We start from the raw sequence: 26,922 nt of genomic DNA, 5'->3' as shown, positions 1-26,922 counted from the left end.
TGTTTAATAAATAAATCAAAAAAAAAATAAATAATACAATTTTATCGATTTGACTTACAATGATTAACAATCAGGCCCTCCATCTTATCTTTTGAAAGAATTAAGAAAATCTTGTTTTAATTTATTTATCGAGTAACAATATCTAGATATGTATCTTAACGATCCTGATAAATTTTCCTGCTTTTATATTTTTCACGAGCCTGAAAACGTTTATATAAATTCATAAATATTTTACTTATTAATTATAAATATAAAAAGCATCGTGAAAAACATACATTATCACCTCCTTTGAAACTTCTCCGCTTGTCTAAGTTATTTTATTGTCAAAAATCTTATCAAATTCTTAACAATATTTATGTATAATAATATTGAAACATTAACAGTAATGAAATTATATGGTAATGATACTAAATAAATGATAAAAGTCAGTAACAAATAATTATAAAGAAAATTCTAATATTGATGACGATGATAATATCATTAATTATGAATTTAATAATAAGAATAACTAATAATAATAATAATAGTTTATGAATATAATGAATATTAGCAATTGAATAACGATAACCGTACTGCCATCGAGGTTCTTCAGTCTTCTTTGGTTGTTGGGTAACTCGTTGAGGTGGGTAAGTGATATAAACACTAATAAACAAAATTGTTATTCCTCATCTCAACCCTTGCATATACTTACTTGTGTCAATTGCAATTTATTGCTTTTCTACACCTTTCACATCTATGATTATTCCCTTTCATATTATGCATACTTAAATATCATTAAACCACGTCCTTCCGTTTTGCTTGCTGTTGATAGAATCCAATTGATAAATTAAAAACAGTTTGGTCAGTAAAGAGCAAAGCAATTGATAATATTATCCATACACATCTATCACAATTTTCTTCTATACCCTCCTCGAGATGTCATTCGTTTTGTCAGACAATTGCAATCCCAACCAATGAATATGATTCAATTCGCATTATTACACTTCCTTTTTCTCATTTTTTTTTTATTTCTCTTATTAAGAACTTTTTTTTCTACAAAGGAAGTGCAATAACCCAAGTGTTCAATTCAACAATTACAATAGAGTATTTTGGATTGTTTGTCTTACTGAGTCTAAGTTAAATGATCTCAGCTAAGATCTTGAGGCTTTATTGGGTGTTTAGATGATTTTGATAATGATGATGAGGATGCTGTTGCTGATAATGATGATGATGATAGTGTAGATAAAGATGAAGAAGAACGTTGTTGCTGTTGATTACGGTTATGATGATGATGATGGTGATGATAGTGATTGCGGTGGCTTCGATGGTGTCTTCTTGCTCGTCTACATTGTGTAGTACAGCAATCATCTGCTTCCGGAATACGTTCCCCTTTTTTTAAATGATTTACTATTGAGTTGCAAAGAGATCGTGGACACCGTTTCCTGTCACACTTGACTTCTCCATTCTAATGATGGCAAACAAAATCATTAAGTTATTCCACAACCAATGCATCAATTGTTTTTACAACTAAACTGTTATTAAGTGACTTACCTTGCAACGACATTTGACGCATTTTATTTCTCCATGAGAATGAATCTTAGGATGCCAATCTTTGCCATTTTCATAAGGTCCACCTACTGGATATCTGCAACCACCATTGGCTAGAATGTCTTCGGGTGTTCGTTTTGGTATAAGAGAATGTGTCCCAGAAGCTTGATCTTGCGGAAGAGAAGGGTCGCTGTTGACTGCTGGTCCTTGAGTTCCTGATATCGGAATCACACTCACTACTGGACACTGCTTGCAGCAAGCTTTTTTATCGGGTCTCACGGCTGTCTTCTCGTCACAATCAAGTGCAGGACATTGAACTCTAGGACACTGGACTTCCAGACTTATCGGCTGTCAAAAAGAGTTATTGAGTTATTGATGGTGTTGTATATTTATAAATAATTAATTCTTTTTAGTAATTGTAAATGAAAATTCCATGCGTAGATTTGTAAAAGTCTACAGATTAGTAGATAAAGATAAACAGATACAACACGTGTTAAAAATTGATTATCTCCATTTATATATTTTTATTATTTTGAATGACCGATAGAAAGAAAAATAAGGACTCATTTCTATTTTTAATCCACCTATTTTCTGTTTAATATATTATCATTATATTTAGTATTTTATATTAGTGTTTAATCTTTAGATTTTCGAACTAAACATATAAATATCAAATAATCTTCATCCTAGATAATTTACTATTTCATGATTATCGATATGTTTGCATTTTCAATATCTATGATGTAGATTATATTTATTGATTATTATAGCCGAGTTAATAACTTCTAGTCCGTCTTAAATCAATCTTTTTCTATAAATATATACTTACATCACAAGTACAAATAGCACAAGTGTCAAATCCTGATGGGGGTAAATAAGGATGCCATGCAGATCCAGCAGGATGGAACTGTCCAGCTAGAATACATCCTCTTGCGACTAACAAATTATTCGATTCATTATTATTCTTCGGCATTGAACTGACAGTTGATGTGACTGGGTTAGCTGTACTGGTTGTAAAGTTATCACCTAGTTGTGGTCCTAAAAAAGATAATAATAATTATCAGCTTAAAGTCCTATAAATTAACCAATAATGATAATATTAATAGAGTGATAATGAAAAAAAAAGATTGTGGTAAACGATTGGTGTTTAGAAATCTTACCGGCGCAGATTAGACAGCAATGGCCAACAGGTGGTTTGACTCTTTGATTTATTGGACAGCTTAATGGCGGACAAGGTACTGAATCACATTTGGCTACTCCTCGATGACAATGACACATAGAACAAGGGTCAGAATTCGAAGTCCATTGAGTGCCTTCTTCGTAAAATTTACTATCATAGAAACAAGACGTTGACTCGATTTCAGAGTTTGGTGAATGCAAATTGTAAACTAAAACTGAAGCGACGTCATTGTCAGCATAATGAGGAAGGCAACTAAGTGGAGCACGTGCTTTGAATTGTGTTCTCAATAATTTCGTACTGATATTTTTATCAACAGCAATAATTTCAAGAAATCCAATACCAGAGTCTATTCTGAAGAGTTCAATTAATGATAAACCAGTGACAGAACCTTCTAAAATGTTTCCATCAAATTCATCGAGTAATCGGCGAGATACAGGAGCACCCTGAACTAGTAATGGCATAGTTTCAAGATATAATTTACGACTTTTAACATCATTATTATTATAATTATTATTATCATCATTATCTTGTTGTTTCTCTAAATTATCAGGCAAACCTGTAAGTTCTAATTCATAATGAAGAGCACAATCCATATCAATAGCAAGCCAAATTAAACCTACAGTAGAACTTGATGACGGTGACTTTAATATAGCTGGTGAACAAGTGTCTTTAGCATCAGCAACAGGTCGTTGAACTAGTCTACCTCGTAAAGTAGATCCCATTGGTGATGCAGCAACTACGGCAAGTTCCCCTTTAAAAAGTGTTTCTAATAATCTTGGGCCAGGCCTTTCTAATGATCCATTAGCTGTTGAGCCACCAATAAGACTTGGAGTTAAATCTTCTAATTCCTGTTTTCTTTTACCACCATCGTCTACTAACGTGACTAGAGGATTTTCATTTTCAAGACCCGTAAGTTTAACTCCATACCTGAGTGCTCCAAAACGATCTAAGAAAGCCCAAGCTAATCCAGATGCTGACCCAGTTGATTCCGGAGGTGAAGGTAAAAGGGCTTGATATATATCACAGGTTGCATGAATTCCTATGCTATTAGTTAATTTTAGTGCCTGAGGATCCTTCTTGGACGCAATACTGATTGATAATTTACCTCTTGAAAGCAATCGAAGATCTGTTGCCGTTATTGCACTTCGAACTTGACCGTAATTTATTTCACTTGATGGCTTACTGACAATGATTTCTTCCTGTAACAAAATGTAATCTTTTTCTTGATGTTGAATTGTGACAATTAAAGGTACATTGACATTGTCATTTGGCAAAAAGAGACCATTGAAAACGAGAGACACATGAATTGATGGTGCTGATGCTGATGACACTGAAATAATTGCCGTTGCAGCTGATCCGAACATTAAAGATTTGTCAACACCAAGGGCAGGTTCAAGTAGTGATGAAAATTGTTCTGTTGATAGACCTTTATAACGAGATAGTTGGCCAACTAGTAATATACTTGATGCATCATTATTTTGAATCGTTTCCCAAGTTAGTGATACATATAATTGTTCTTCTCGTAAAAGTTTTTTATAATCTTTTGGAACTCGTCTCCAAACTCCACATAATTTACCAGTAGCATTTTGATAATATCCACCTATTGGATCAATTGTCTGCTCTTCGAGAATATTGCCAACTTTATCAATAAATTGAATGCTTCGTGGACGCGGTGTTGATGCACCTAAGTAGAATGAGTAGTAGAGATTTTTACGATGAAATGTAAAACGACCTGTTGCAACATAGCTAAGTGTCGTCAAGCTGTTAGCTAAGTTAGATGACTCGTTGACACGATCTACAATTTGTTTTGATGTTCTTCCGCTAATAAGTGTTCCGAAATCTGTATAGACAAAAAAATGAATAAAAATTTGCTATGATTGTGAACTAAATTTATGATTTATTAATAAAATATTAAATTCAAAAAAATTCTTGATAATTTCAAGTGACGTCAATTGATTAGAAAATTATGCAAAAAAATTATATAATTATTTTCAACTGAGAAATGGTATAAAAACCTTCATCATAGATGAATTTTTTTGTAAAAATAATTAAATCCAATACACCATAGTCTTTAAGTTAAATATTAATGATGAAAATTTGATCATCTAATCATGTACCAAATTTTTCTACTCAAAAATCTTTTTTTATCCAAACAATGACTTGTCTATCAAGCTATAATTATTTTTCAACAAAAAAATGTACGTATTTCGATCACACTTCTTCTCTAATTATTTTCGGTTCTCCGGCATAAAAATAAATTAACTCACATTTTAAATTTAGTCCTTCTTCTTCAGCGTTCTGCATTGGCAGATCCTGGACAATTTCCGTACCTGTTTGACAGAACAAATGGAACATTTATCGAATGACAATGAATGAGTATTGTTTTTTAAATAAATCTGTAAAATAATTTATGTATGTACGTCACGAAGGGAGATCAAGTAATCGAATAGCAGAGAACGAACGATCGGAATTTACTTTGGCATCATTCCAAAGTCTTATCGATCATTGTTGTTGCAGCACACACAAAGTAGAAGACGAGTGTAACGTATAGTCGGCAGACAAAAAAAATATGTCCTGCATGGAGACATACTGATCAATCGGTATATAGTAATTATGTGTAATTTAATAAAAATATTAAAAAAACAGTAACACATTTTTTAAAGATTATCCTTGATAAATAAGTAATAAATATGTACCGGTAAGAAAATGTTGCATATTAATTTGTCCGCGAGAAATTAGTATAACTGACAATTAAACAATAAAAAACTCCGATGTACTACATATTCTGACAAGATATACAAGTATTAAGCTAGAACGTCTTTTGCAACTTGTTTTCTCTCTTCTTGTCCATATCCTTCCACTGTTTTCATTGCCTATGTTCGTGTTCCCTCAATCATTATGCATGCTAATATTTACATTTAGATTGCGCACGGTTTAATCGAAATGACGCCATGCGGTAATATAACCGGCGCCATGGCGCTAAACTGTGGCGCCCGATTTCTCTTCTCTTCGCTTCTCTTCTCATCTTTTCGCCATATCTTAAACATATAAGTACTCTTTTTTCACTTCACATACTTGTTTTTTCATTTATACCTACAAGTGTCACCGTCTATTATTCTTACTACTCCGGCACACGCGTTTACTCCAGCGCATGCTTGACGCCATACCGATTCATAGAACGACACTCAATCGACAAATAATTCTCTTCATTATTTCAATTACATATTAAAAAGAAATTTTTAAAATCTATGAATAAGTGAAGATAGTAAAGACGAAGAATATATTTGAGAAATTCCGGGTAGACAGGCAGACGACGAATGTGAAGCTCAGTAGAGAAACAAGATCGATTGATTTATTGGCGCGAACTCAAGAAGGCTGACGATCGCGTACCCGTACCAGACAAGAAGAGAAACCTGGTGCGTAATGCACATTTCCTTCTAAACTACTATTTTATATTTCTACACGAACGAGAGAATTTTTTTCATTGTTAATGAACTTTATTTATAGATTATAAAGCCACTAAAGAAAGTATTTGTTCAAAGAAGTGAATTGATTTATTGACACTTTCAATCTAAGTAGGACTTTTTTTTTTATTGTTAATTAAAATGTCGAAGTGAAGAATTGTAACTTTATTGCAATAGACATATAGTCATTTCTTAAAGATAAAAAAAACTCATAAAATTTTATGAAATCTGTTGATGAAATACAGCAATAATTTTTATTCAATGTCTGTTAAAAAATTCAACATCGTTAAATTAGAAAAAAATATCCCAATTTAAAAATATCATGTGTAGTTTACTTATTGGAATTTTTTGTTTTAAATAAAATTATTATTTAAAATTAAATAAATAATGAATTTGTGATTAACTACAACTTTTCAACATTGTATGTTGAAAGAACATGAAAAATGATTTTCTTATAATCTCAAATCAATCGGTTATTATCTACAATTTAAATATCACTGTCGAATGAGGTTTGTAATTTTAGAAAATTTATTCACTACTTCTATGAATAAATCATCGAGATAATGAATTATTGGTAAAAAAAAAAAGACGAAAAAAAAATATTGGAAAATCCATTAATCTAAATAAACTTTTATTTTTTACTGATAATGTCAGTCTAGGGATTTATGAAAAAAATGAAACCGATAAATTTCTACAAACACGATTTCCTGGCGTAAATTAAGATATAAATGTCAGAACAATTAAAATACAATCAACAATAAATATCGTTAATTAATAACACCTGTCGAAGCGAGAAAAAATTATCCAAAAGCTCTAATAAATAATTCTCAATCGCTCATAAACAACATTCTCTACAATTTATACTTCACGATTAAATTCTCTTCTCAGTGAATACATTACACACCTATTTTATTTCTCAAGTCTATTTTCAATAACAAACGATCCATCAATAACAATTAACCGATTTACCAATTTCTACTTGTCAGATTGCTTTCGATGAAGAGGTCACGGTTTATCGTTCATTAATGTAAGACAAGTTTTCAATAAATAGAGCTGTTAAATGAACTGTAAACTCACCATTATAATTATTATGCTAACAAATTAAATATTAATATCATAATAATTATCCTCAATGAATGAATTATTCATAAATATTGTCTACATCTATATATATAATAATAAAATTACATTAACCATTTATACATATATATTTTTCATTCGACAATGAACATCATTTATCTCCTTATTCCATTGTCTCGTGCTCAATCTTATTGTCTGTCATTTACATTTTTTACCTCAATAATATAAGAACAATAATAATGATGATTTTTTTTTGTCTAAATGTCTATAGAGCGTGAGATCGTGGTGATGAGGATCTCCTCATTCGGCAAATTCTTCAAGTGGGAAAACCAGTTTTCCTGCACGCGCACTTCAAATCCTTTTCTGCATAGCCGCTCTAGCTTTTATTGCCGTAACAGGCACTTACATTATGTTCTCTCCTTAATCTCTTTTATTTATTTATGTCTTTAAGAATATTTTGTAGCTTCGAAACAACAATTGTCGACTCTAATGCCCTACTATAGTTTATTTTATTCGAATGCTATGTCGTTATTTAAACCTCAATCATTATTGCCGATTTACGGAGCATCGGCATTAATCTAAAATTACAACTTACGTGCGTCGTTGTCGTGCTCGACAAATTGCTGAGCGCAAGGTTAATCAATAGTTGACAGCTGTCGTTATTCGATAGATTGCGTTACATCACCTAGATATAAACCTGGTATTACCCTACGTACCTTTCTTGTAATAAATTTTATTTACTTAGTCATGTATATAATTACTCATGGACAATGTAATATTCATTTGTTACGATTTTATTGAAATTTTTATCTTGTGAGACTTTGTGAGTTAAAATACAAAAGTAAGAATCAAGTGGTTGTGACAGTTGTCATAAAAATATCGCTGACTTACGACTTAATCAAGTGAATCGTTTTATCGAATTAAACAGCTATTTGTTATTTAAGTTAACTAATGATCTTTTTTTTGTTCAATTAATTTCTATAAATAAAATTAAAAATAAATTTATGAACGATTGTGCATTATAAAGAAAAAAAATTGATAGAGTTTAATATTATTCCAGATAGAGTCTCATTGATATTTTTTTTTTTTTTATTCATTGAAATGAATTATGATTTATGTAAAATTTTTCAACTACTGAATCATCTTATCAATAATTGTACACTTTTATTTGAAGAATTATTTTGAGATGTTCAGTATCATCACTATTTCATCAATTTCACGATAATTTTTTCTTTGAAGAAAAAACTAATTACTATCATCATTTTTATAAGTTCTTGATTACGACCATGTACCCAGTCACGTAGACAATTTTGCCTGATTTAATAATCAAATTAATATTAAATTTATGTTGTGAATTTCATTCTTTATTTAATCTGATATTTTTTACTATTTTTTATCTTACATCTTAATCAATAGATAATGATTGATTTTTTAATGATTATTGGTTTTTAATTATTATTGACAGATAATTTAGTTAATTAAATTAATCACTTGAATTATTATCAATTCATGCTAGTTACACTATTTCAAAAAATGAAACATGTACGATTAACGCAAAAATGGCATACTAAAAAATGTCCCTGAAATACTGCACTTGATGTATCAAAACTCAACCTTCAACTTATTTTATATATGATATTTTGAAAGGCTTAAATTCACCATGAGTTTTTCACTCTACTGTTTCTTTGATCAGTAATGACTCTTACTTTTTTAGCAATCAACAAATTTTAACTAATATTTTAGTAAGCATTTCAAACATGTTGTCTTACCAATTATTTAAAACTCTAAGCCAGAATTTCAACTCACAACCTTTAAGAAGAAACGAAAACTCTGTGATTGAATAAAAATTTCATTACAATTGACCCTTCTCAACTCCCTTTCGAAAAAATATAAAAGTTCAAAGAGTGAGCATGAAAGAGAGAGTAAAGGAATTACGGTAAAGAGAGGGCAACGTCGCGTGTAGATCGATCACGAATTATGACTTGTCACGAGATAATACCAACAAGACTGATCATCAGTTAATGATTAATGTCGTCATGCTTTCGCAATAAAAATTACTCGAGAAAGGATGTTATTTCAATCTTGACACCACAAATACACTTTATATTTATCTTTATCTATCTAACGATCTATCTGTCTTGAATTATTTTAAATTATCCTTAAAATCACTATAAAACCTGTTGACAACTTACTGTATTCCCCAAGGCACGATTTGCAACATTTTCCAGGCAATAGTACCGGTTCGTCACATGTCAGTTTAGGACATTCATTTTTGATATTTCGACACTGAACTCGTGCAACGATTCGACGTTTTTTTTGTACCTAAAACAAATGTAAAGAAAATGATAATTATAATTAATGAAATTTATAAATGATAAAATAAAACGCACATTGAAGTGGCTTGCATCACGCGGAGGCTCGCCGTTGTCGTCGTCGTCGTCGTCGTCGTCATGTAGCATTTCAAACTATATGCGTTCGACCTCATGTACGTCATCGATATTTATAATTTTACCGAGAGACAACGTTACTAACGGTTAGCAGCATGAGTAGACAAGCCGGCCGGCATTTTATTATACTTGTAACAATTATTATTCGAGGTGAAGGGTTAAGTTATCTATACCGTTTAAAATTCAATCTTTCATAGTATCTCCTATTCTCAAAATGAATTATTGGTATTTGATTTAGATTTATAATATTTATCAAGAAGTTTTAATTAAGAGAATTTTTCTATTGCGTACTTTTTAAATGATGACTAATATCATAGAGAAGTTTGTGAATATAAAGAAGACGTCAATGATTATTACAAACATTGAAATAAATCTCTAGACATGAAACATAATAATCTTTATGGACAAATTTATGAATGAATGATCTTAATTTAATTTTTTTAATTTTAAATAATTTAGGGAGTATTAAATAAATAAACAGTCATGTTAATTATTTTAAATGACAGCAACAAATTTTGTTAATAAATTTTTAACTTGAAATGTTTGTGATGAATAATCAGCAATATGAAATATTTCTGAGGAATATTAAAAAGTTTTACTTCAAGAAGAGGAAGTATCAATTGAAAAATAATATTGAAAAATTTACATTTATGTTACCAATTGTCTTTAATTTATTCAAGTATTTCCGACGACTATTCATACAATAAATAGTTATGGTTACATTGAAAACAGACGTAATTATGGCCAGAATGGTTTAAAAATATCAATCATATTGTTGGAAAAATACCAATTTTGTAAATAGTTTTCTGTAGTTTATTGTTTTGTTCATTCATATGTAAATAAAGAAAAAATACAGCATGTATGAAAATGAATAAAAACAAGTAATTGAACTTTGGTAAAAAGAAAATAAAATGATTGATACTTTGAAGATTGAAAAAAAAGTGGAACGTGGTCGACAACTGAACCCTTTATCATGATTAAACAAAAACTAAATTCCAATTAATATTGCTTACTGGTATACATTCGCATTTGATACAGTACATTACTCCAAAGGGTGGACCAAGGTCTGCATACCACGTAGATCCCAGCTCTCGTATTTGCTTTCCAAATGTACATTCTGAAACACCAAAGTGTCAATAATTTTTTTATGGTTTTAAGATACAGTAAGATTGTTGAGAATGAGAAACTCGCATCACGTATATGGAATGACAAACGAGGCCAGTTCGATACGAAGTGACGTAGTAAATATTTTTCCATCTCTTTTTTTTTACCAATCTCTCATCTAAGCACTGAGAATTAGAAATTATGACAATTGCCTTTCTTATGAAGAAGAAAAGAATTTTTTCTTTAAAAAGGAACGAAATACTTTAATGGTGAATAATTTCATTAACAATTTAAATAGTTTTGTATTTTAATATTTCACTGAATGATGAATAAATTATTCATGAAAATGTAGAAAAGCTTTGTGATTATTCATAATAATTTAAGTTGAAAAATGAAAACAAGACTTTAATTATTTTTACAAAAAATATGTAATTAAATATTCTAAAATAATGTTTGTTTTTTTTACATGTCTGGAATGTAATAATACGCAGTACTTTGGGAGAATAATTTATTTCTTTAGTATTTATAAATAAATTAACTTTTAAAAAACAAGATGTTTGGTGATTAACAATGAAGATATCACAAGGTAATTTTAATATTGAGATATTTGTTTGTCATAATTTCTAAAGAATATCGATTAATTAATAAAGTTTATTCATTAACATTTAATTCAATTAAATTAGTAATGAAATATTACAATTATGATTCTTCTTTTGCAGTTATTTAATTAATTAACATTACTTAGTATCGTTAATTATTTTTTATTTCCTATATTAATTGAGTAGTGCGTTCAATAAATACTCGATATTCAATCTAAAAAATTTATCAAAGAACATTTATAAAATTTTAAAAATTAATCCATTATGTTTATAAAGAATTTTTTAAATTTAATTTTATTATAATACTAAATTATCAAGTGTTTAAAAAATTAGAAATATTAACCAATTTTTTTTATTGGTATATAAAAATCATTTTAAAAATGTCATATTACTTCATTTTTTTCAAGAAAAAAATTTTCTTCCTTTAAATTTCTATTCCCAATGAGTTAAAAACCCGTTGAAAATAATTAATTCCCTACTTCTCTTGCTTATTTATACTATGTATAAATTGATTCGAAAAAAAAAAAAAAATAAACACATCAACTTGATTTCTAAAAATACTCGAAATTTTCTAATTCACCTCAAAAGGCAAATTAATCAATGGCAATAACCATTAGGAAAACTGTTCCAACACCGCGAGCAGAAGATTACATCATGAAGAGCAATACTCAACGTCAATTACCGGTTTTTATCCGAATACGTAGAGTAAATTCAACATGTGCATGCGTGACGTTTTTTTTTTTCTACTTAAGATTATGTATTTTTACACAACTTTGTATATTATATATTGACTTTTCATTTAATCGTCACGCACCATCGCGGTCACGCCCACAAGTTACGTCACTCATTATTTTTTCAATAAGACATTTTTCATTCTCTCCGGACATAAGTGGTTGAATGAAATAGATACCTTCCTCTCTTGTTCTTCACATATATATACATATATATATTGGTATTATATGCCTATCATTCTATACCTTTACAACTCAAACCAATATATTAAGTCAATATTTACGAAGCTGTCTACACGATTAAACGAATGTCGGTGCACTTTACATTGTCACTAAATCTCTTCATCTGAATGCTTTTACTCATATTAATCATAACTATTTTCTCGTAAAATTTTCTCTATCATTAATGCATTCGATGCGTGACAAGTGCATCTTCGACTGCATCAGTATTAAATTAACTCATTTCATCGACTTTTCTATTTAAATATTCCTCGACAGTTGGCTTTTTATTTAGAGAATTTAGTGGACACTCGATGATCGAGGCTTCATCGTTGACTCTCGCGCGGTTTCAACCGCGATGAGATCAACGACCTCGCGTACTGCTCCTACAACTGCAGCCGGCGCGTCGCGTCGCTTTAGCCACAAATGACGACGCCTCGTTTGGATCCAACGCAAACTGATTCGTCCAACAGCAAGTCACTATGTCGTTAATCTCAATATTACACTGTATTTTACATTCAATCTTTATTATATTTCTGTTTCTTGTTAAATGTCATTTTAACTATTCTCTATCCAATTACTCTGCATGTTAAACAACATTTTTATCATGTTTTCTACATCAAAGAAAACAAATTTTCAAAAATTCTAGATATTTCACAGTTCTCTTTAATGTGTCGTTGATTATTTAATGGCTTTAACTAATCTATTTTTTTCATCGATAAATTTGAATTAATTATTCAATATTTAAGAAGTTGTGAAAGAATTTGAATAGTGACGAATTTTTTTGAGTAAATAAAATGATTAATAAAGCTATCTTAGGAATTTAATCAACTAGTATTTTAATTTTGACTAAGTGAGTTAATTAAAAATTCAATAATAAAAAACATTTGAATTTGTTAATAATAATTAACTCAAGTTTGATTTTATATTAATACGTTTATTCAATATATTATGAAAATTTATTTCATTTTTTCCAAATAAAAACAACTTTTTTATTAAAATAAATATTCGGAACTTTTAGATAATGAAACTTTAAAAAAATATTATATATCGATTATTGGTGGAATAAAAATTTTTCCTGCTTATGAATGAAAATAATTTGCATTCATCTTCTTAAATCTCACATGATTCAAATATTTTTCTGATTAATGCAAAGTTTTCTTGACCATTTGTTCTACACTGGTCATTGATTAAATTAAATGCTTCTCATTTTTCAAACCAATTTATTATCAGTAACATCATTAACAAACAATCTTCCATCTAATTCTAAATTAACTAATTATTCTAAAATAAATGAATCATTAAAAATTATTAAACAAAATGATTTAGTAGCCAATTGAAAAAAATTTAGCATTAAATATAACTGTATGTTTGAAGCCAAGAATCATTTAAACCCGAAAATATTTCAATCTTTTAGTATATAAATTTTTTTCTCATCAGTTGAAGTTTGAAAATAAATTGTATGAGTTGGTAGTCGAGAGAAAAGAGAACAGAAACATTCGTATAGTGCAGTGCTAGTGCATCCCTGAGAAAAGTCACGCGTCTAAAAATAATCGTCATCCGATGTGTGTTCGCTAGAGATGTGATCAGCGCCACGACGTCTACTCGCGAGAGAACTGCTTCTCGTTGTTGAGTACACGTTGGGAAACCGATTCGTCTCACATCTGTAACCAGGTGTCGGCTGTCTGTTCTAACGAGACGCCGGGATCGTGGTCTCGTGACGAAGAGACACCACACGACGTATCACGCGTCGTGTTTTACGCAAGAGAATTCGTCTTTCAATCATGATTCAATCGTTTCCTGCCAAATAATACTTCCACATACATACCAACACACTCGTAGTCATCTGTGTTACCAGCTATTCAATTTTACCTCCGTCATGTTTGAATTTGCGGATATTAATCATTTGCATTACTTGCTTTGACACTTTCAGTAATGCAGTAATCAACTTTATAAATAACTCGCTATTATTTATTTATCGATAGATTATTATTTTGAAGCCAAATGATTGAATTCATCATCACATAAAGTTTTTAGAATAGTGTGAAATTAGAATTTTTATAAATTTATTCAATTATTAACTTTACATGGCAAATTTTATTTTTTATTTATGTTTAGTGCCATTTTGTATATTTGTATTTATTTATAAATATTTTCTGATAAGATTTCAATGGTTTTGGAGTATAAATGAAATAATGAATACTTCTTAGACATTTTTCATCGTAAATTTTCTAGTCTATGTACATAATTATATTAATTGAATTAAAAATACTATTATTTTATTATTATTTAAATTTTAGTCTAATAAATTAATGTGGAAAAATAAAATGTTAAGAACAAAATAATGTAACTAAATACTTTTACAAAGTTATGCGAATAATAACTCTGTGTGGAATACAAAAAATTATAAAAATAAAGTTCTGAATTATCTTTGTCCAGATTTCCATGTAAAATTATTTTTTAAAAGCAATTAAAGAATAGAATTTGTTAAATTTATAAAAAAAGAAAGTTAATCAAAGAGTACAATTTATAATTGAGATTCGAATTGAGTTGAACGAAGTAAGTGTTAATAAACGATTGGAGACCAACAGTCTCATAAAAGCTCCAAAAATCTGTCATGAACAGACTCAAGAATAAGAGAAGATAAAATTAATTTCTAATAATATAAACAAGCGTTTGAATTCCTGGAAACAATATTTTCTTATTTCATCTCGACAAAAGTTCTGCAAATTGCTCATGTTATTATTAGCATTATTGCAATTATGGCACCGAATATCATTATCACCAACATCATCTTTATTTTATTCTTTCTTTCAAAAGGTATCTCTTACCGACCAAGTAAAGTTTCCAACGGACCATCATTCGAGGGCCTTCAGCCAAGTGTCATATGTAAAAAGCTTAAAACAAATGACTTCATCACTAATATTACTAAATCATATTTTAGCAAACACAAAAGGAATGAATGAAGAAAATCGATTTTACCCCGGAATTGAATTTATCCCAGTCCCTCCTATTTTTCCCTATTCTATATTTGTTTTTCACACTTGATTCCTTCTCTTGTTGGTCTTTTGGAGCAACGAAATCGTGATCGCGTGGCAATGCGTGTTATATCTTTAGATTCTATCTAACTTTAGTCGTGTCTCGGGGCCCACCAACTTTTCTCGATCTTTTATTTTCTTATTTACGTCTTTCTCTTTCTCTTTCTCAAACTTTTCTTTCTCCCTTGCTCACTCTTTCTTTTCTTCAACATCTTCTGCGACTTGTCACTACTTCTATACTCAGTGACGCAATACGTCGTAACCTTCGCGTTATAATATTTACCGAGTCCTCTTTTACATTATTCTTAAAGTCTTAACTTTACTTTTCGGTATACATTTTTTTGTGGTCTCTATTCGCTGGAGAAGAATTGGCTTTGTAACGTGACGATGATGGTGATGATGATATTTTTACGTCTCTTTTTTTCAAACACTTATCTCTTCTCGATTCAATGACACATAGGTATGAGAGCTCGGAGAGGAGTGTCGGCTCGGTTTCTTTCTCACGCCCACATTTGTCTGACTCGACGAGTAGTCCTAGAGGGACCGGCAGACGACAAGTAGTCGAGACTATCGATTGATTGCACGCTCGTTTGTTGATTTATTTTTACAGTCACCGAGGCACAACATCCGGCCGACGACTCCCGCTTATACTTTTCAGTAGATTTCATGTTTTATAATCACTAGTTATTTTTAATACAGGTTTGGACATTTTTACTTGGAACAAACTCTGATGTTTTTTGCTTTGAAAAAGGGTCAACATATTATCAATGCAAAAAATCGCAAACTAATCCTTGTATTTCAAAGATTGTTTCAGAAAAATGTTGGCCATTAGTGATTTGAAATTAACATGGTCTGATTGATGATATTTTTTAGCATAATTTACTATAAAAATTTTAACTTTAGAGTTATTGTAATTTGTTAAAAATAAAGTTAGGAATAATTAAATGATGCAAAAAAAGTCAAGTATTTTCATTCAGTTATTGAAACAATGAATAAAATTATTTCAATTAAAATATCTGGTTGAAAAAAAGCAGCCAGCATCTCAATACATTGACTATAACTAGACGATTCTAAAATAAAATCATCACTTCTTATTTTCATGATCGCTACCAGAATACTCGTCTCAAGAGGATTATTTTTTGTTGAAAATACTAAACTGAATGTTATTTAACAAAAAGCACCAGCGCGTAAATTAATGAGATAAGGCGATTAATTATCCATTTGTCAAGTACTTTACTGTATTTTTTTGCACTCCTTTTATGTCTCTGGAGAGTAAAAGCTAGTGGCTAGAACGAGAAAATGCAGACAACGAAAGAATAAGGACATGAGCTAGGAAGCATAGGGTAAAGGAAAAGGAAGAGACAGGCGGTATAGGCCATAGGTGGTAGAGTATTGGCCTCCCGTGGACTTAGCCGTGGCCGCGAGAGTGTGAGCCGTTGCAATGCCACGTACTAGTTATATATAAATGGCCCTGAGCCGACAAAAATGACCCTATAAAAATCTGGATCAAGGGGCCATTCACCAACTCACTATGCAGTTATACTGCATTTGTCATTATTTTGATACTCATCTCATCACCGTGATTATATGTACTGATGATACTCGCAAAAAATCTCATTCTTTTTTTCAACATTTTGACTTTTCAGATACAAACAGCCAATCGCCTGAAAGTATCATCCCAACATCACCATATATCAACTGGATTCGCCCTTATATAGACAAGTCTGGCTTGTATATACACGTTTGACGATTCGTACTCACGATTGTCGTTTTGTTATTGACTTGATGTACTCTTGAGAACACACTCTCTTGATATACCATGAGAGAGAAACTTGCTTTTTAAATGGAAAATCCTTTTTTATATGAATGATACTATGAGTTGGATACTTTTCATTGCTGCCATTTCTACTATTTTGTTATATCCATTGATATTCCTTCTTTTTATCAGTATTTAAAGAATTTTAAGCCATTCCGGTACAAGTACTTTTATTTTTAATTGTTGATTATAATTTTTATCACCTGTAATACAATCAAGGTTTCTGGTCTGACTCCTGAATGTTTTATTTTAATTTGATTAAGGAAATAAATTAATACTACGAAGATTTTTCAGGTAATGATTACTTTCATATTGAGGACATACTGACTAAAAAATAGAAGCATAATTTTAATTATTCAATTGAGAATAAAATTTGATTACTTTAAGCACTGTAAATTTTAGTGTTTTATTTAAAAACATTAAAAGTGTTTTAATATGACGTCACCCATTTGATTAACATTGTCTCGATTTTAAAACTTTTTTAAGTGTTTTAAAATAAAACACTAAAATTGACAGTGAGTTGATTGAATTTAAGGAAAATTTCAGCAAAGATCATTTTTGATCACCTGTTAGTTTGTATTTAATTTAACCAATACATGAAGGTTATTTTTACTCCAAAATTTATTTAACATACTCTATTATTAATATTGTTTCTAAATAATTGCAGACATAGAGAAGAACTCGAGATACTTGGTATTGGCAAGGAAGTTATAATAAGGATACTTTCAAAGAGTCTACCACTCAGAAATGTCTTAAATTCTAATAAAACTCTTGGTATGTAAAATTATTATAAACCAACTCATAAAGTTTTTCTAAAAAAAAAAATTACATGGATAATGTCATTATTGATGTTCTAACACAATCAAAAAATTCCATAGCATTAAATTAAAATAAGGGATTTAACTCTGAACATAAATATAAATTTCTTCATCATCCTTCTCTCGACCCCATCTCCAACATTCTTTCGATTAATGAAGAAAAATGTCAATTGTCTTTAATCCTACTAAATAAATAAATATTTCCCTTGGGTTGAATCAAAGTTATATTAAATAATAAAAAATAGCAACGATGAAATTGATGAGTACAAAAAGGATAGATACATCCCGACATCAGTATAAATATAGAAAGCTTTTAATTTAAAGAAGAATGACATGTGCAATTTGTCGAGTTGTAAGAATCATATGTAGTTTAATTACCGTCTATGGCGATTATCATCTTGTATAAATGAAACTGTTGGAGTCGCGTGCATGTTGTACAAAAAATAGCCAAATGTCTTTCTCGACTGTTGAATATGATACGTATATCGAAGGGAAGGCTGCACAGATGCAGTGATATGAGTCAAATGTCTTAAAAGTATAGCAAATAAGCACTTTTTTAAACGGCAATGTGGACAGTATAGCACATATATGTATAGCAAGTGGATGAATGGCACGATTGGAATTCGTTGCTCGAGTTAGGAAGTGCGAAGGTCTGATTGTCGTATAATCGCAGCTGTGATCATGCGACCAAAGGAGACAGAGTTTAAAGAGAAGGAAGGAGGTAAAAGTGGCGGTTGAACGATCTTGATTCGTATCCTTGGTTGGAATTTTTCTTAGCCTTTCCTTTTCTGGGAAGCGCACGCCGATTGTCAGTTGGATAAAATCTGATGGACGCGAGAAGCTCACTTGCCGACGCCTTTCCTCTTTTGCTTTACTCCCTTGTTTTATCTTGTCTTTATATTCTCTTGTTACTTTCTGACCGCTCGACCGACCAACATGCATTCGACATGCATTATTCATTCTCGCAAGGATTTCCACCCGAGTATTTGTGTGACACGACAATCATTTTGCCCTCCAACGTCATATGCAGCTTATGAATGATTTTTCTCATCAATTGTCTCGGTATTACTGGCATTTTATCATAAGTACTTTAATCGAATCATGACTAATAAAAATTTTCTGTAATTTGATTGTTATATGTTTCAATGAATTCTTCTATTGCAATTTGTTTTTTTCCATCTCTATCTATTTTTTCATTCTACTCAATTGTTGTAATACTGCCATTTTATTTTCAATAAAATAATTATAAATAAAAATCAACAAATTAAAAAATATCTTGATAATTAATTATTTGATTTATTTCAAGTATTTTTTTGAAAATTTTTATGTCCTCATTGAATGCTGAAACATGATGATACCATTGAAGTTCTGCGTCTGATTATGGAAAGAGTTTTCTACTGTATCTCCAAAATAAAGAGCATTTTATAAGTTTTAAAGAAGTCGTTTGATCAAGAAGAATAGTTAATATGAAATGATAAAATATAATGAATGCAGATGAAATTCACAAATTATAATTCGGAAATAGTTTATTATTTAACGTTAAGCTATAAAATAAAAATTTCTAAACACTTGAGATAAATACTCTATAAACTTTCCATTATGTTTGGAATTGATTCATCAGGAGAGAGTAATTGATTCAGTTTTAAAATTACTTTTTATTGTTCAAATAATTTCAACAAAATTTTTATTTTTAATTTAATGTCTTTTATTGTTAATAATCATTTTTTCTTGTTAATTAAATAAAATTTTTTCTACGTTTTATTAAAAATAATTTATTAATATCTGTGAGGAATGATGTAAATGTTAGTCAAAAAATATGACCTCAACTAATTTAATTATGTTCGTGATGAAAAATATACTTACATCAAAATGTTTATTTTTAGATAACAAATTGAACTACTAATAAAATTGAAATTATTTAAGTATCTATATCATATTTTAGAGGTTAAAATATTTCAAGTAATCGATATAAATGATTTTGAGAATAAAAATACCCATGATTCACAGCGAATACTCTTATATATCCTTGGTTTAATGGATTTTTTATCACTAAACGTACACTTACGTTAAACATATAACTCCCAATATTTTTTTAACTTCGTAATACGAAATATCTCATTCGAATCATCGTTGACCTCTTTTTAAAAAATTTTAAGACTTAAGTTCAAAGATTTGTTTTGTATCAAAAATATAATCATCAACACTATATTTTATGAATTCTCATAATAATAAAATTATGATTTTTTTTTTCAGTTAATGAACTAAAATATTATTGAATAACAAAAAGTATTCAGATAAATGCTTTAATAATTACTTTGTAGAGTACAAAAATAATTAGGTGACATCATCAAATAAATCATTCAATTATTGAAAGCCATCAATTAAGCGATTCATCATATTTATGAAATGAAACAAGTAGGCAGATTTAGAAAATTCTCCGAATAATCATTATTGAAATAAACAATTGTATTATTCAAATTAATACAAATTAAACTATCATTAAATATGAATATATCATTATTTTAGAATTGTCTTAGAAAAATTTGCTGAAACATATTGACTCATAAAAAAACCCAATAAATTTATTTAAACAAATTATTCTGATATTTTAAAAGAAAATCGAGTGATTTAAAAATGATTCCTATTATTCAATTAAAGAAAAAAAACTAATTCTCTAAAATATTTAACTTTTAACAAAATTAAATCTCATTCAATTTACACCTAATTTTTTTTCATTTATTTAATTATCAAATTTAAAGCTTTATAATGTTTTCATTAAATAATATTCAAAACTATTTTAATAATAAATCTGTTTTAATGATAAAAAAAAATAACTTTACAAACTAAAGTTGAATTAAATAAATTTTTCTAGAATATATTATTCATGATAATCTACTTGAAGTACCTAACTAATAGATTAAATAAATGATCAAGTACATTATTTATATAAATAAAAGATTTAATCAAAATAAAATATTAATTAAAAGTACACTCCTTAATACAATCGAAGCCACTAAATCTCCTAAACCAATTTTTCATCATGAAAGCCTCATTAATCCCAAAATGACTAAACCCATGCGGAAATCGAACGGCTTAATTATCCCCGAAGCCAATATAACAGGGTGCGAAAGTGATAATGCTCGATATAGAACAGATGTTAATTGATACCTGTATCCCTAGTAATTTCATATCTATCAAAGATAATCGTTGATTGTTGACTAGACCTCGATAACCTATTCACTTGAATGTCCGGGTTCGTTTCACTCGGCCTGCAGGCTTGAACTCTCTCACTCGTACGGGGCATATACAAGTTCCCGTAGTATAGAGCCATATACACTCACTCATTTACATTCAAGCATATTCCCGGGCGACAACAGTTCCCATTCTGGCGCATTATCAGTCCTGCATACGTTCCTCGAGCGACTCTTTTTTCTTATGCGAGAGAGCGGTGTAAATGATATAAAAAGAGAGAGGAGAAGGAGGGAATAAAAAAGAGCGAAAAAGAATTGCATGTGTCTTTGGTCCAGCTCTCTTTCTTGATCTCTCAGAGAGACTCTTATAATACACATAGCGATAGGACTTTTCTTTCTCTCTTGTCCCATAGCATCACGAGGAATAAGAGTAGAATAGTGTACATATAGGTATGGCGCGTTCTTCCAAGCCTGAAAGGAGAGACGACGACCGTCAGATACTCTGCATACAATGTCCAATGGAGCTTGGACCTGTACCGCCCAGGACCAGGCCCTTTTCTCATTTCTTATTCTCATATTCTTCTTCTTCTTCTTCTTCTCTCACTTGGATTCTCTTAATCTCATTCAACCTACGTGCTGACTCTTTATATGTATATACATGATTCTCCTAACGCCTACCCCGAAGAGGTCTTCGACATCACTTCCTTCTACATTATTTTTCTTGTCTCACCTCATGTCGCACCTCATCGTGTATATGGCACCTCACCTTATCCTTCGTCTCACACTGTTCGTTGCTTATGTGTACTGTACACAACATTTAGTTATTCGTCGTCTCGTGAAATAATCTCTTTTCTTATTATTTTACTTGCCAAGTCGCACGAAATAAATGTCGTTGTACTGCCGATATAATATGCGTCGCGGTTGCATATTTCATCGGCGCCGACCCAACCCTAAGTAAACTTTCATATATAATGAGACCGCGAAATTCTTGTTGCACATTACTTCCAATCTATATCATCTATAAATATTTCACAGGGTGATTAATTGTACTGACACTACGACTTGATGCCACAATACAGTCATTTAAATAATCCGCCTATTCGATCTTATTATATTGACTGGTGGGCTTTTTATTTTTTAAAAATACACACAAACTTTTTAGGTTTATCGCGTGAGTGAGCTTGTGAGACACTAATTAACATCATTATTATTTTTTCTTTCATTTAATATTGTAAATTGGAAAGAGAAATTTTATTGATATACTAAATACGTTATTTTCATGTGTTTCTGTTTATTTAATTGTTATAAATTATGAAAATAACGATTAAAAAATCTTTAGTGTTATTGCAAAAGTTGTTTTTTTTCTACTACATCCCATAATTAGTTGACATTGAATAATACATTCTGTGTTAAATCGTTATTTAAAGAGATTTGAAAAAAGAAATTCCAATCATGTTTGAAATATTTACAAGTTTTAAGTTAAGATTGCAAGTATTTAAATATTTTACTGATAAAAAAAAAAGTATAATGATTGTTAATTATTTACATTCACCTATGTTAGAAATTATTTTAAAAAATATCTGAAGAAATAAAAATTTCTCTACATTGTTTCTTTATTTTTATCTTTTTGAATTTCAAGGATTATATGAATCAAATTAAATGTTTGAGGAAATTTTTCGAAAATGCAAAACATACTTGAACTTGAACCATTTTTGAAATTTCTATTTTTATGTAGAAAACAAAATGTTTTCTTTTTCATTCAACATTCAACTAAACAACTATTATTTATGTTATAAATTTCTTTAGTTTAATTTATTTGACAATATTTCTAGCTCTTTAGATCACACATATCAACTGATCAAAAATATGTGATTAATAAATTATTAAAATTTTATTTATATATTTATGTGATTTTTTATTAGAAATTTATGCAACATTATTAAAATAAAAAATGTTTTTCTCTAAATCAAAAAAATTCATTCATTTTAAAATAAAACATTATTTATAATTTTTTTTTCATGAATTAATCTGAAAAAAAAAAAAAAATGGAAATAAAAATTTTTTGACGATGAATGACATATTTTCTGTCACTATTTTATTTAAAAAAAAAAAAATTATTTCTTTTTCTTAAAAAACAATTGTCAATAAAATTCTATGAAAAAGTCAGTCTTTTATTTCTCCTCAGACAGATTCCTGATCGAATAATCACAGAAATTTTTAGCGATGTATACGTACGTCACGGTCCGTTACAATGCAACAATTTGAATAATCCTCATTTTGACGTCTGGATATATGATTGTATTACCTATATATTGGCCGGTCTTTTGTATATGACATGACGAAGCCGAAATATGTGGTGTGCACGGGAGGAATAAATTTACGCAATAGGCGCCATGGATACACGGAATACATGCCACACTACACAAGAGAACGTGAGTTCTCGGCGTCGACGGCAATCGTTTTGTGTCTGCTGCTCGTCTAAATATATTTGCGGCAACACCTAGAAGCGATGCTGACTCTCTCAGCACACGTATTAATGTATACGAGGATCCTTCACTGGATCTTTTACATGTGTTCTATAGTTACACTAAATTCCAAAGCATTATAAAGGTAAAAGTCTGCACACTTGAACATGAAATTCAATTTTAATGGTAACTGATCATCATGAATACACTATTCTCAGCTCAATATCCGATTATTGGAGTCTTTAATAATAAATATTAATCAATTTTATTAAAAATTAAACCATCTAAACTATTTCAAATTTTATTTTAATCATTTATTTATTCATCTTTTACTTGATTGAGTAATAACAAAATCTTTTCAATGAACTATTTCTTTTACTTTCGATATAATAAATGAATTAAAATATTTTTTTTAAAGATTATTGATTTTTTTAAAGAATACCTTAGAAGAATACAAAGTAAAAAATTTGTTAACTTGTAAGAAGTAAAGTAATTTTGATAACTAAAACACTACTCAGTTGAATCAGTTCCTAATGATTGTTTAATTTTTCATTTAATGTATAAATAATGATTATTTTAATTTGTTAATTCGTTATATGTTACCATCTAGTATAAAAGGAGCGTTGTATTTTGTATATAATACCTCTTATAATACTGATGCATATTCTGAGCTTTCATTCCTTCTGCTTCTACTTTTCTGCGGCCAATTAACTACTGCCAATCTAAAGAAAAATCTTCATGTACAGAAAATGTACATAGAAAAAACTTTGGCTTTGACTTTAATAAATTTTATTATGTTTTGGGTGACAACAGTCATCAAAAATTACATTAATACCATTATTAAAATATCATTGTTTGATGTAATAGTTTCAGAACTTTTATCATCAATTATGAATTGTTTGAAAAAAAATTCTATAATAGAGGTCAGAGATAAAAATAAGTAGTATTCAATAAAATACTAATTGTTAAATGAACAAATTATGTAATTAAACTATACAACTTGAACTCCAACAAAGAACTATTTTTTCCAATTGTTTATTATTCAAACAAAGCAATGTATCATCTACATAAATATTATTGTTTTCCAAGCAAGTATTCAAGCTATTCTCAATCATAAAACATTAAAACAAAAGAATATTTTTCAAACTATCAAAAATAATTTTTTTTTTAACAATAATAAAACTTTAAATATCATCATATTCGTATTTATATATTTATCTATCATTTTTTCATTAATCTCCAAAACACTAGTCTGCAGTTATTAATATTAATCATCAAAATCATCAATAAATTTATTTATTCAAATTAATGTGATAAAAATTTAATAAATATTTTAAAATTAAAAAATAATTTATGTCTAAGAATTTTATTTATTATCTAAACAATTTCCTATCCAATTATTCCTTTTCTAAGTAAGAAAAGGAATTGTGGCTTTATTTTTTTGCGTTTTTTTTTTTATAAAAATAAAATATTTAGTTCAACAAAGAGAATCTTCAATATCAAGATTCATTAACACTCATTTGAATGTATTTAAATTACATCACAAAGGTGACGAGAATATGACTCAATTCATTTTTTTCAATTCATATCTTAATCATCAGCGTATATGTTTCTTGACTCTCGAACGATCTCTTTGATACGATAAGCCGATTAATTGATTCGCACTACGGAAACTATATTCTAATCTACGTGTATTGTCCATCTATATATATATTCTATTTCTCTCAATCATCATCACCATCATTATTATTATTATTATTATTATTAATATAGATTATAATGTAATTAATAATATTTATAAATCTCTTGCATTGCATTATTCTCTTGACATTTTCTCTCTGCATTAAATAAATCTTTACAAGTTTTCTCTGAGCAGACTGCAACAGAGTGTGCTCGTATATATTTTTACCGTGAAAAAAAGAAAAAATTTAATGGCAAAAGATGTAAAATAAAAAAAAACGAAAAACGTACAGAAGATTCAATTCCTGTATCAATAAAAACATCTATAAATATCATGAGAAAAAATAAAATAATAAAATGGGCTAATTTATTATCGAAGGAAGGTATATATAAAGTAAAGTATATCACTGTTATCTCGCAGCGATTCTGTTAATCAAGATTAGGTTTGTTTAAAAGCTATACCGGCACGAAAAATTAGCGCGCGAAGATGAAGGAAATTATGATGATGATGATGAGAAGAAAAAAAGAAAGACTGGAGGAATTTATAACAAACTACCCAGATAAATATACACAACTTTAAAATGACGATTTACAAATGAATAAATGGAAAAATAAGAATGTACAAATATTTACTTACCAGCAGGTCGATGCGGTCTTTTGGTTAATTCATCATCAATGAGTGGTGCGACTTTTTTCCCAACAATCCCAGTGCCGGAGTTGATGATAAGCACGAGTAAAATCGGCAGCACCACACTTGTTGTCTGAGCATACATCTTGTTAAACCCCTTGAATGATGAAATAAAAGCGTAGACGTTTCTCACATTCAGTTAAAATGTGGTAAAGTAGTAAAGGACGGTAAAAGGTAATAGCGTGTAAAGAGGATGCAGTCCAAAGTAAAAGAGAGTATCAAAGTGATAATAAAATATATAACGTCTCAAAAGTAGAGTATAAATATACACGACAATGTATATGACACAATGTTTAACAGTTGAGTTATTTCCAAGTATATAAAGTAAACCAACAAAACACTTTTATCTTTTGTCACGCGTGCAAAACAATCCGCTTGGCGCTCTTATTTTCACGATAAGAGTCCTAGAAGCGGAGTAAGAGTAACTAAGAGTCAGAAACAGCACGGGGGGCGGCGCAAGTGACAAGGTAGTAGCGCATGCAGCATGACGATCGTCGCGGATAGGAGCTCATCGTCGGCCGGCGGTGGCGGCAGCGGCTAAACAGTAGACACCAAAAGCAGCAGCACCACGATCAGCAGCACACCCAGCCTCGTCAACTGTCGCCCATCTCATCATCCTCGTCATTGCCGGCCAATCCTCATTTATTTACGCATGCGCCTCTTGACACCTTATTTATTTAGATATTTCTTCAGGCTCGCAATCGCTCTACTTTTACAGACAATAATTCACCAACTGTGTTAAATATCACTCAACCGAACAGTCCGCTTAGGTGCAACAAAAGACGATGGAGATATTGGAGAAGACCCAAATGTTGGTGGTAGGTATAAGCAATCGAGGAGAAGAGCACGACTCGCGAGCTCGCGGATGAATGACT

General features: G+C 29.7%; 2 protein-coding genes across 4 annotated transcripts in view; one reads left to right on the top strand and one right to left on the bottom strand.

Moving 5' to 3' along the window:
• Nucleotides 1-26,922, top strand: part of Rnb (R and B) — an 80,976-nt gene that overhangs the window by 26,419 nt on the left and 27,635 nt on the right. The window lies entirely within an intron of this gene.
• On the bottom strand, nucleotides 440-26,922 carry sog (short gastrulation). 3 transcript variants are annotated; one of them, XM_035085913.1, is made up of 8 exons: nucleotides 25,997-26,922; nucleotides 10,712-10,815; nucleotides 9,444-9,573; nucleotides 4,975-5,037; nucleotides 2,688-4,547; nucleotides 2,357-2,565; nucleotides 1,531-1,875; nucleotides 440-1,444 (listed from the first exon to the last, which is right to left on the bottom strand). In XM_035085913.1, exons 1-8 carry the CDS (start codon nucleotides 26,130-26,132, stop codon nucleotides 1,127-1,129), a joined length of 3,165 nt encoding a protein of 1,054 aa, XP_034941804.1. In that variant the 5' UTR covers nucleotides 26,133-26,922; the 3' UTR covers nucleotides 440-1,126. The 3 variants fall into 3 exon arrangements, with proteins under 3 accessions (XP_034941804.1, XP_034941805.1, XP_034941806.1); XM_035085914.1 differs by lacking the exons at nucleotides 9,444-9,573; nucleotides 10,712-10,815; nucleotides 25,997-26,922 and adding an exon at nucleotides 5,404-5,954; XM_035085915.1 differs by lacking the exons at nucleotides 9,444-9,573; nucleotides 10,712-10,815; nucleotides 25,997-26,922 and adding an exon at nucleotides 5,128-5,140.

The sequence above is a fragment of the Chelonus insularis genome, unplaced genomic scaffold, assembly GCF_013357705.1.
Source record: "Chelonus insularis isolate UGA/USDA-ARS -01 unplaced genomic scaffold, ASM1335770v1 contig_3_pilon, whole genome shotgun sequence".
Classification (NCBI taxonomy): Eukaryota; Metazoa; Arthropoda; class Insecta; order Hymenoptera; family Braconidae; genus Chelonus; species Chelonus insularis.
This window is presented reverse-complemented; position numbering and strand designations above follow the sequence as displayed.

Bases quoted from the DNA above. Each gene is read 5' to 3' on its own strand.
- sog (XM_035085913.1), bottom strand. From the start codon at position 26,132: ATGTATGCTCAGACAACAAGTGTGGTGCTGCCGATTTTACTCGTGCTT. The intron at 5,038-9,443 runs GTAAGTTGTCAA...TCTGTCAAACAG, and splicing joins ATCGTGCCTTGGGGAATACA to GTACGGAAATTGTCCAGGAT. The intron at 4,548-4,974 runs GTGAGTTAATTT...TTGTCTATACAG, and splicing joins AGAAGGACTAAATTTAAAAT to ATTTCGGAACACTTATTAGC.